The sequence below is a fragment of the Coregonus lavaretus genome (assembly GCF_964263955.1).
Source record: "Coregonus lavaretus genome assembly, chromosome: 11".
Lineage (NCBI taxonomy): Eukaryota > Metazoa > Chordata > Actinopteri > Salmoniformes > Salmonidae > Coregonus > Coregonus lavaretus.
In genome coordinates this window covers 15120376-15132509 of record NC_139998.1, presented here as the reverse complement: position 1 = coordinate 15132509, position 12134 = coordinate 15120376, and the positions used below count along the sequence as shown (strand labels likewise).

The following is a 12134-nucleotide window of genomic DNA, read 5'->3' as shown; positions in this document are numbered from 1 at the left end:
TAATGACAACGCGAAAGCAGGTTTTTAGACATTCGCTAATTTATATATAAAATAAAATAAAATCCTAATTTACATAAGTATTCAGTGGTCGAAAAAGTACCCAACTGTCATACTTGAGTAAAAGTAAAGATACCTTAATAGAAAATGACTCAAGTCAGTCACCCAGTCAAATTCTACTTGAGTAAAAGTCTACAAGTATTTGGTTTAAAATATACTTAAATGTCAAAAGTAAATGTAATCGCTAAAATGTACTTAAGTATCAAAAGTAAAAGTATAAATCATTTCAAATTCCTTATATTAAGCAAAACAGAGAGCACCATTTTCTTGTTTTTTTATATGTATGTATAGCCAGGGCACACTCCAACACTTAGACATAATTTACAAACAAAGCATGTGTGTTTAGTGAGTCCGCCAGATCAGAGGCAGTAGGGATGACCAGGGATGTTCAGTTGATAAGTGTGTGAATTGGGCAATTTTTCTGTCCTGCTAAGCATTCAAAATGTAATGAGTACTTTTGGGTTTCAAGGAAAATGTATGGAGTAAAAACTACAATATTTTTTTAAAGGAATGTAGTGAAGTAAAAGTTGTCAAAAATATAAATAGTAAAGTACAGCTACCCCAAAAAACTACTTAAGGTAGTACTTTAAAGTATCTTTACTTAAGTACTTTACACCACTGAGTATTCAGACCCTTTGCTATGAGACTCGAAATTGAGCTCAGGTGCATCCTGTTTCCATTGATCATCCTTGAGCTGTTTCTACAACTTGATTGGAGTCCATTTGTGGTAAATTCAATTGATTGGACATGATTTGGAAAGGAGCACACCTGTCTATATAAGGTCCCACAGTTGACAGTTCATGTCAAAGCAAAAACCAAGCCATGAGGTCGAAGGAATTGTCTCTAGAGCTCCGAGACAGGATTGTGTCGAGGCAAAGATTTCGGGAAGGGTACCAAAACATTTCTGCAGCATTGAAGGTTCCCAAGAACACAGTGGCCTCAATCATTCTTAGAAGAAGTTTGGAACCACCAAGACTCTTCCTAGAGCTGGCCGTCTGGCCAAACTGAGCAATCGAGGGAGAAGGGCCTTGGTCAGGGAGGTGACCAAGAACCCGATGGTCACTCTGACAGAGCTCCAGAGTTCCTCTGTGGAGATGGGAGAACCTTCCAGAAGGACAACCATCTCTGCAGTACTCCACCATCAGGCCTTTATGGTAGAGTGGCCAGATGGAAGCCTCTCCTCAGTAAAAGGCACATGACAGCCCGCTTGGAGTTTGCCAACAGGCACCTAAATGACTCTCAGACCATGAGAAACAAGATTCTCTGGTCTAATGAAACCAAGATTGAACTCTTTGGCCTGAATGCCAAGCGTTATATCTGGAGGAAATCTCGCACCATCCCTACGGTGAAGCATGGTGATGGCAGCATTATGCTGTGGGGATGTTTTTTCAGCGGCAGGGACTGGGAGACTAGTCAGGATCAAGGGAAAGATGAACGGAGAAGTACAGAGAGATCCTTGATATAAACCTGCTCAGGACCTCAGACTGGGGCGAAGGTTCACCTTCCAACAGGACAAGGAACCTAAGCACACAGCCAAGACAACACAGGAGTGGCTTCGGGACAAGTCTCTGAATGTCCTGGAGTGGCCCAGCCAGAGCCTGGACTTGAACCCGATCGAACATCTCTGGAGAGACCTGAAAATAGATGTGCAGCGACGTTCCCTATCCAACCTGACAGAGCTTGAGAGGATCTGCAGAGAAGAATGGGAGAAACTCCCCAAATACAGCAGTGCCAAGCTTGTAGCGTCATACCCAAGAAGACTTGAGGCTGTAATCGCTTCCAAAGGTGCTTCAACAAAGTATTGACTAAAGGGTCTGAATACTTCTGTAAATGTTATTTTAGTGTTTAAATTTGTATAAATGTGCAAACATTTATAAAAGCCCGTTTTTGTCCTTTGTCATTATGGGGTATTGTGAGGGGGGGAAATTATTTATTCCATTTTAGAATATAAGGCTGTAATGTAGCAAAATGTGGAAAAAATCAAGGGGTCTGAATACTTTCTGAATGCACTGTAGATAAACTCTCCAGATTTCCCGTAGTTCCTGCTGGCCTAGCTGTGCTGTAGATCTGTTTGAACTGAAAGCTTGTGCATCGTGTTCTCTAGAGCAATGCTGACATGCTGTATCGCCCAGCTCTGTTGTGCAGTCCAACACCTGTGTCTCATTTGTGTGGGTCTACTGTTTTCTGTTATACCCGACCATGCCTCAAAGGCCTCTACAGTGTTTGATCTTCCTCTGTGGCATTTTAGTATCTGCTGTTAGCTGTTAAATATTTTGGAGTATGTGTTCCCATCATAACTTTGATGTCTTGTGTACTTCCATTCTTATCTGTATTCTCTCTCCTGAACAGTGCTGACCGGTCACAGGTGACCCTTGACCTTGATGGGATAGTTCAGGTGCTGGACCGCCACCTGCATGACTCCTCCACCGGTATGATGACCCGCATCGCCGTGCTCAAGTGGTTGTACCACCTCTACATCAAGACACCTCGCAAAGTGAGTCGTATTACCAATGCTGCTCCTTTCTGTGGAGTGTTTTACAGTATGACTATCAGCACACTAATCTGTGTGCCTTTGTGACGTGTAGATGTTCCGGCACACAGACAGTTTGTTCCCCATGTTGCTGAAGACACTCTCTGATGAGTCTGATGAGGTGAGTACTACATGCACCCACAGTTCAGAATCTCGCTAATGTTAAAGGTATACTTAATCCAAGTAGTCTATGGACAAGGTTGAACAGCAATCCATGCTTTGGTTTTGTTTGCTCGGCCACTGTTTCAAATGCTAACTTTTGATCATTTGTGGCAAATCCAATTGGCCAGGTAAACAAAACCAAAGCATGGATGCTGTCATACCTTGTCCGTAGACTGCTTACATGGTAAGGAAACCAATATGTAATTTGGCTGAACTATCTTTTTAATACATGTTTTTACATAAGTAACCAACCCCACCTCACCCCCATCTATCACTCAGGTCATTCTTAAAGACCTGGAGGTTCTGGCTGAGATTGCGTCATCCCCAGCTGGACAGACCGATTCCTCAGGCTCCTGTGATAATTCTGACAGCAAACTGGAGCTTCAGGTTCCTGAGGGGGCGAAGGCAGGCCCACAGACAGTCGTGGGTGAGTAGAAAATGGCTCTGGAACAGTAGTATAAAGCATAAAAGTAAATGATACATTAAGCATTCATTCTCACCCACCAGGTTCCAAAGTAGGCGACTCATCCCCCTCTACCCCCAGCATGAACTCCTACTTCTACAAGTTCATGATCAACCTGCTGAAGCGCTTCAGTTTGGAGAGAAAGCTGCTGGAGAACAGAGGAGCCTTCATCATCAGGTAGTGACATATGTGAAACAAAATGTGCTGAAACTCCAAGTTTCTCAGGAGACCATGGATTAATTGTTTTTCAACCTACTCCACCCCTCTGGGATTGTTTGTAGTTTGAGTTACCATCACCTCTCACTCTTCTTGCACTCATTCCCTCCAGGCAGCTGTGTCTTCTCCTGCATGCAGAGAACATATTCCACTCCATGGCAGACATCCTGTTGAAGGAGGAGGACCTGAAGTTTGCATCCACCATGGTGCAGACGCTCAACACCATCCTGCTCACCTCCGCAGAGCTCTTTCAGCTGCGCAACCAGCTCAAGGACCTGCGCACACAGGTAATGCCTGAGAAATGGGAGCCATTCCTCTGTATGGCTGACCACCACCATGGTTGGGTCATTTCCAATTTGAAAAATGTACAGGACATGAATTTCAATTCACTTCTTGAATGGACAGAATGGTAATGGATTGAACCCAACCCTGTTGACCAATGAGGTAGGGTAGTTTTCCCAGCTGTGTGTACTCATGTTAACTGTGTGTTTGGTGCCCCCTGCAGGAGAGCTGTGCCCTGTTCTGCTGCCTGTACCGCTCCTGGTGTCACAACCCTGTGGCCACCGTGTCTCTCTGCTTCCTGACCCAGAACTACCGCCATGCCTACGACCTCATCCAGAAGTTGTATCCTTTCTGGTTGTCTTTGATATACATTTTGCATATCAGCATTGTTGCTCCTCGTAGTGTATGCTTATTGGTATATTATGGCGTACTATATTTCCTTAATGTTATCCATTTAGCGGTGATTTGGAGGTGACTGTAGACTTCCTCATGGAAGTCGACAAGCTGGTACAGTTGATCGAAAGCCCCATCTTTACCTGTGAGTCTCACAGCTCAATATTAGATCAGAACACACACAGTGAATCCCAAACCACCCACTCGCCCCTACCAACTCACATGGATGGCCCTCTGTTTTCACGTGTTGTTAATGGAACTCTTGAGGGCGACTTACAGAGAGTTGCGAGGGGATCAACCCTTCAACTTTGGGACACACTTGTGACTTGAATGATGCAATTCATGTTCCACATTTCAATAATAAAACAAGCATGAAATTCAAATTAACAAATTCCCTCTGTCGTTTTACAAGATATAAACGTCAGTAACAGTTAAACATTTAATTTGGGTGGTATTTCAGTTGTTACATGTGTCAAGCCTCAATCAGACGTAACACGCCTCCATTATTTTTGTATTAAATTGCACAAACGCCAAACATATCGCAGTGTGTGTCGGGATAGCACTTTGCCCTGGAGCCTGCAGCCTTGCTGGCTTGGCTGAAGTGGGTATCGGAAGGTCTAATTAGCCCCTACACCCTCAATCATTTTCACTCCCTCAGCTTTTGGACACTGGTGCATATGGCAGAGGTGCAAATGGAGGGGGGAGGGGAAGGTACTGATTTGGGATTCAGCCACACACTGCACCGCACCGCACTACAAACACACACACACACTAACCAACCAACCTGTCTCAACTGTTTGTTTTTCTAGACCTGCGTCTCCAGCTGCTGGATGTGGAGAACAACCCATACCTGATCAAGGCCCTGTACGGCCTGCTGATGCTGCTGCCCCAGAGCCAGGCCTTCCAGCTGCTCTCCCACCGCCTGCGCTGTGTGCCTAACCCAGAGCTCATGAGGACAGTGTGAGTAGAACTAATTATTGTGTTATTGTGGTGTGCCCACTGCCCACAGTGTGCAGAATTCTATTCCCATGGCCATTACAATATTCGTCCCAACACTGTTCTCATCGGATGTGCCCCATGCATATGTATTGTTATAATTTATCTGGAAGCATGTTTTCATGTTGCAGGGATGAGTCGAAGTACATTGAGTCTAAGACTGTTGGCACCAAGCGTCCGGCCTACGCCCACATGGACTACAATGACCTGCTGCAGCACTTTGACCGGGTCCAGAGCAAACACCTGGAGGTGCGCCACCAGCGCTCGGGCCGCGCTGACCACCCAGACCGGAAGCTGGTGCTGTGACGCAGTGGGACCATCTTAGACCCCTGAGGCAGGGCACTGTGTAAAGCCTTCACCCACGCATGCCCACGCACGAAGACGCAAACACCCCAACCGGTAACTTAAAGGAACCAAACTGAATGAAGACTGCTCATCTCTTGTTTAGGAGAACCCTTGTGCTAATATTTTTTTTTGCCATTGAACGTAGTGTAAGCATAAAGGACATCGATTGTGATTTTCTTTTTTAAACAGTGTTTTTATTTAATTTTTATTAGCTTTTTTGTTCAGGTACTGGAAGTGTTGAGTTGCATACATACATGAACTCTCTCGCTCTCTCTCACACACACACACACACACACACACAGCCCATACATTCATATTTAACCCTACTTTCTCCAGACATGTGGAACATTTGTTTAGGCCCACCCAACCCTAGTTGGAAGAAGTGACAGGACCTTATTGTTACTAGAGGACAATCAAAGCTTGAATTTAGGGCAGGGCAAATCGCTTGCATGTTATGTTCGTTTTTTAGTTCTCTCACTATTTAAAGGCTTGATGTTACTTGGCAGGCCCATATTCCACAGTTGTCACAAAAGACCTGTACGACGGACATGTTCCTCCGACTCTAGTTTTAGGCTCTTCTTGTTCCTCAAATCTAAACAACTGGACACTCCCTCCCCTGAATTCAAGTCATGCTTGTTGAACAGTGTTACATATCTCTCTCTTGGCCCCAGAACTCTCCTCCACCCTTCCCTTCTCATTTCACTGATTTCATACTCTTCTCTACAGCCAGTTTCTTCCCCCCCACTGACTGCTGTGCACCCCTTTTCTCTTTTGAACTCTTATCATTTCTGTTCTTTTCTTATTTCTACCATACCTGCTTCCTGAGCAGGCCTTCTGTAGACCAACTCACCTCTTGTTATCAAGTGAAACGTATAAAATAAAGTGGACCATGTATAATGATTTGACTTCTTACTTTTCATCAGCTCGTATAGTCTACTATGCATGCGTATGTAAACAGCAGGTGACATCAGTCATGCTTTTATGGCTGGTGATTTATCTGTGGGTCAGGTGTTGGTTTCACAAGAACAATTAATTTCAGAAAGCCTATTTAAGATTTCATGCCACAAGTTGTTAGTACTTTATATTGAGCAAGGTGATCCTCACTCTCAGCAGATGTAGCTAGCGGAGTAATGTTTTGTCATACAGTAGCTAGCAGTTGGGCAGTAACAACAGTGGGGCAGCATCAAGCAGGTGTGGGCTCATTTTGGACAAGGATGAAGGCATGGTACATGTCAGTTACCATGAATATGCAGTGTTTCAGTTTGTTTACAGCTGATGCGCTTCGGTGATGCTGCTCAGACCTATTGTAACACGCAAAGAGCGATCCAACTTGTGTAATTAGTCTTTGACGTAAACGTGTCTCCCGTGAGACACTCCAATAGTGTTTCTTTGATCTGTAATTCTTTTGAACACACCCTTTATTCAATGTTGGCAACTGCTCCGGCTCCGTGTGACATTATCACATCACCAATGCCGTCCACCGTGACAAGTCTAATTACCACTCCTGCTTCTCACAGCTACAACTCACTGAGTGACTAACTAAAACTCTGGTTTCCTCTTACATGGGTGAAAATATTGACAATATCCTTACCTAACGCGCACTTTTTAATGGTGCTAAAAAGGTTCTAGCAGTTGATTCTCGCTGGTATGGACAATAGAGCAAGGCAACTCGTAACTTTGACTAAAAAGGTTGTGATATCCACATTGTGTATTACAAATCAACAGTGAATTTGCCAGTTGATGTGCACAGAAGGTAATTGCAGTGTTATTTCTGTCATCAATCCCTGTGGATTTCTTCAGAATGACCTCTTGTCCTCATTATAAAGATGAGTGCATCCATAACCTTATGCTGTTCTTTAACATGCACAGTTTCCCCCCAACACTGCGTTGACTGCACACATCTGAAAGATTGTTGGGTTCCGAAAACACATTTAATAATGAGATTTATTTAAAGGAATGTTAGATTGCTGTAATCTAACTATTGTGTTGAGTATAATGCATATGGGTGCTCTTGACACTAAAGCTGTAAGAGACCCATGCTTATACCAAGGTTTTCTGACTGATCAGAGCCAATTGCCCACATGGTTAATATAGACAAAAGGTGACCTCTTGTGGAATATTTAATTATTTATTGGTAATCAAAGTGTTGTAGATAAATGAAGTCCAGGGCCAGGAGATCACAGAGCCTGTCGGATACAAAGTAAAGTTAATATACTACATAAGATATAGCATACATTGATGGAGTGAGTGGGTGTACTTTTAAAACATAAAACACCAGGGCCCATATTCATAAAGTATATCTGAGTAGGAGTGCTGATCCAGGATGAGGTCCCCCTTGTCCATTCATTTTCATTTTAATCTCAAATCCAAAACCGATTCCAGATCGCACTCCTACTCTTGAAACCCTTTATGAATGGGCCCAGAATTACATGCGGATAGATCGTAGAGGTAGAAAGAGGGCTCTAGATGGATAGAACCCATTTTAGCATGGACCTTGCCATTGAGGGCTTCCCCTATTTTTAAGTAGTCAAGTGGGCCAAGTTTTTCAAAACGTTTTTAATCTGGATCAGAATTATCCGGATCCTGTAATCCAATTTTTTTGTAATCCCGCATCGGATCGATCTGTTTGAGTTTTTCAGAAAATAATCTGGTAGGATCACTCTGATCCTGATACCTCAATCTCAAGATCATAGAATCTGGTTTGAATATCTCTACACCTTGCCATCTACTGGACAGGTTATGGTACTACTTTTGCGCTGTCATGAAAACAGAGAGGCGTAAACTATACTGAACATAAATAAACGCAACATGCAACAATTTCAATGATTTTACTGAGTTACAGTTCATATAAGGAAATCAGTCAATTTAAATGAATTCATTAGGCCCTAATCTATGGATTTCACATGACTGGGCAAGGGCGCAGCCATGGGTGGGCCGGTTGGACAAACTGCTCAATTCTCTAGAACGACGTTGGAGGAGGCTTATGGTAGAGAAATTAACATTAAATTCTCTGGCAACAGCTCTGTTGGACATTCCTGCAGTCAGCATGCCAATTGCATGCTCCCTCAATTTGAGACATCTGTGGCATTGTGTTGTTACAAAACTGCACATTTTAGTGGCCTTGTTTTGAGGATGTCTCAAATTTTGAGGGAGCGCGCAATTGGCATGCTGACTGCAGGAATGTCCACCAGAGCTGTTGCCAGAGAATTGAATGTTAATTTCTCTACCATAAGCCTCCAACATAGTTTTAGAGAATTTGGCAGTTTGTCCAACCGGCCTCACAAACGCAGACCATGTGTATGGAGTCGTTTGGGCGAGCGGTTTGCTGATGTCAACGTTGTGAACAGAGTGCCTCATGGTGGCGGTGGGGTTATGGTATGGGCAGGCATAAGCTACAGACAACAAACACAATTGCATTTTATCAAAAGCAATTTGAATGCACAGAGATACTGTGACGAGATCCTGAGGCCCGTTGTCGTGCCAATCATGCGCCGCCATCACCTCATGTTTCAGCATGATAATGCACGGCCCCATGTCGCAACGATCTGTACACAGCCTGCATACTCAGACGCATCACCCATTGAGCATGTTTGGGATGCTCTGGATCGTACGACAGCGTGTTCCAGTTCCCACCAATATCCAGCAACTTTGCACAGCCATTGAAGAGGAGTGGGACAGCAGGCCACAATCAACAGCCTGATCAACTCTATGCGAAGGAGATGTCGCCCTGCATGAGGCAAATGGTGGTCACACCAGATACTGTCTGGTTTTCTGATCCATGCCCCTACCTTTTTTTAAGGTATCTGTGACCAACAGATGCATATCTGTATTCCTAGTCATGTGAAATCCATAGATTAGAGCCTAATGAATTTATTTCCTTATATGAACTGTAACTCAATAGACATTTTTGCATGTTGCGTTTATTTTTGTTCAGTATAAATCCACCCTTCTAGTGGTATCAAGATTATTATAATTTTCAGATTTGGAACTATCGTAATCATTACCTTTTTTGAGTTTTGAAAAAACGCAAAAACATTTTAATTCTGATTTAAAATCTGATCCGAATCCCATAGGATTTGAATCTCATTTTTTAATTTTGAAGTACCAAATTCTAAGATGTATTCTAATCAGATTGTCAAAATCAGATCAGAAAAGTTTTTGAAAAACTTGGCCCTGGACACAGTTTTTCAAAAGTTATCTGATCGTATTTCAGTAATCGTATAGGATTAAATCTTAGAATTGGGTATTTCAAAACTGATTTTTTAAATTCTGGATAGGGATTCGGATTTGGTCATCCAATCTCACCTTTAAAGATGCACTCCAGCTATTTTGGAATTTGCTGTTAAAAAAAACATTCTACATTTAAAAATGGTAATGTACACACAATTCATGGTAACAAAATATGTTTTGCGCAAAATAGTGTATTTTTAGACGACTGCAAACTTCAAGGAGTTGGTCTGATTGTCTTCGGCGTCCACCTTTGCTTGCGGGAACAATAGACGGGTTGGTTGTTTAGCAACAAAACCAACGCGTGCGCAACTATGGGGCAAAACGGAGGGGGTTGACTTAGGTTGTTGACAACATGTAAACTATATTTAGTCTCCAAATGTTTATTGAAAACAAATACATTTGCACAATGAGTACTTGTCTCTAATACATTGTTAGTAGTTTATCTAGCTAGCGTATTTGACATATTAGCATTGACAAATCTGTCAAAACACCTCAAAACAAGACGCATGGGATCAAGAACAAGATAAAACTAGCTGAAACGAGCCACCTACGATTCTCCACATGGCAGCTTCTTGTCATTGTTGCTAGCCATCTGACCATTCAGAATCATAACAAAGCATAGCTTCCGGCCCCATCAAAGCGTGGGCATAATTTTCGTGATGTTGTCAGCCAACCTGTCTATAGAGGAGCAATAGAGAAAAAAAGAGGAAAGGCCCACCCCCCATGTCATGAGGATACCTGGACCACCTATTGAGATGTGCCTTTTAAGTGAATCAGGTGATAAATTAGGTGAAAAGGGGACTGGAGTGGGACTTTAAGATGCTCTCCTATTGACTTTAAAACCCAGAAAAATTGACTTGGGGTTTCAAGGGTTGATGGGCTCATTGTCGTCAACTCATTGTTGATTCCCACTGCAAACATTGGGGTGGCAGCCTCATTTGAACTGTGGTAAATATGAATCATTCCAGTTGCCAACAACTCCACTAGATGGCGGTGAATGCTCACATCAATGTCTCTGCCCTTAAAGGTCCAATGCAGCCGTTTTTATCTCAACATCCTACAATTTCTGGATTACAATTAAGTACCGTACTGTGATTGTTTAAAATTAAAATTGTCCAAAATAAACAAAAATAGCTTCTTAGCAAAGAGCAATTTCTCAAGCAAGGACTGTCTGGGAGTGGTCTGAGTTGGGAACGCTATTGGCAGAGAGGTTTGGAACGCTTTCTTTTTTATCTAACTAATTTACCACCTGGTAATGTCACCAGGCAGGACAAAACTCCATCCCACCAAAACGGCAGTAAAAGGGTCATTTTCACAATTTCACAGTATTATTCCAACTTCATAAAACACAGGAAAGTCTAGGTTTTCACTGCGCTGGGCCTTTTAAGTAAATCAGGAGAAATTAAGCGAAAAGGAGACGAGTAAGACTTTAATCAGGATTAAATGTCGTTTTTCAAAAGTGATTAGGATCATTTTGATGCTAGTTTTTATGGAAATCAGGATTATCTTGATCCCACTGGAAGGGTGGATTCAGGGTGGATTTAGAAAGGTGAAAGGCACTACAAGCAAGGCATTTCAATGCAACTAAGGTGACAAAGTTTTAAAATGTTCTTACAAAATGTAAAATGTAAATGATAGCCAAAGGTTCATTATGTTAAATTGACCACAGTATAGGTATGTGGTCAGTTGTTATATTGAGAAGTGTCAAATGTGTTTACTTATTAGTGCTATAAAGGTTATCTTTTTATCTAGGTACCTTTTATGCAATTTACTCATTTCTGTTTCTCTATGACAGTGTAGAAGTAGTACCGCACTTGTCATCTCCCGTCTGGACTACTGCAACTCGCTGTTGGCTGGCCTCCCTGCCTGTGCCATTAAACCCCTACAACTCATCCAGAATGCCGCAGCCCGTCTGGTGTTCAACCTTCCCAAGTTCTCTCACGTCACCCCCCTCCTCCGCACACTCCACTGGCTTCCAGTTGAAGCTCGCATCCGCTACAAGACCATGGTGCTTGCCTATGGAGCAGTGAGGGGAACGGCACCTCTGTACCTTCAGGCTCTGATCAGTCCCTACACCCAAACGAGGGCATTGCGTTCATCCACCTCTGGCCTGCTGGCTCCCCTTCCTCTGCGGAAGCATAGCTCCCGCTCAGCCCAGTCAAAACTGTTCGCTGCTCTGGCACCCCAATGGTGGAACAAGCTCCCTCACGACGCCAGGACAGCGGAGTCACTCACCACCTTCCGGAGACATTTGAAACCCCACCTCTTTAAGGAATACCTGGGATAGGATAAAGTGTTCCTTCTAACCCCCCCCCCCCCCCCCCCCCCCCCAATTGTAAAGTGGTTATCCCACTGGCTATAGGGTGAACGCACCAATTTGCGAGTCCCTCTGGCTAAGAGCGTCTGCTAAATGACGTTAATGTGCCCTTGAGCAAGGCACTTAACCCTAATTGCTCCTGT

At 43.3% G+C, this 12134-nt stretch overlaps 1 protein-coding gene across 1 annotated transcript in view; it reads left to right on the top strand.

Moving 5' to 3' along the window:
• The window catches only part of LOC311137749 (protein VAC14 homolog), a 40784-nt gene extending 34440 nt beyond the window's left edge, over nt 1-6344 (top strand). The window contains exons 11-19 of the mRNA XM_084172326.1: nt 2407-2551; nt 2643-2708; nt 3029-3176; nt 3257-3389; nt 3541-3715; nt 3934-4052; nt 4169-4248; nt 4913-5063; nt 5231-6344. Coding sequence (XP_084028452.1) covers nt 2407-2551; nt 2643-2708; nt 3029-3176; nt 3257-3389; nt 3541-3715; nt 3934-4052; nt 4169-4248; nt 4913-5063; nt 5231-5405 — 1192 coding nt within the window. The 3' untranslated portion in view covers nt 5406-6344. The remainder of the gene's footprint in view (nt 1-2406; nt 2552-2642; nt 2709-3028; nt 3177-3256; nt 3390-3540; nt 3716-3933; nt 4053-4168; nt 4249-4912; nt 5064-5230) is intronic.
• The last annotated feature ends 5790 nt before the right edge of the window (nt 6345-12134 follow it).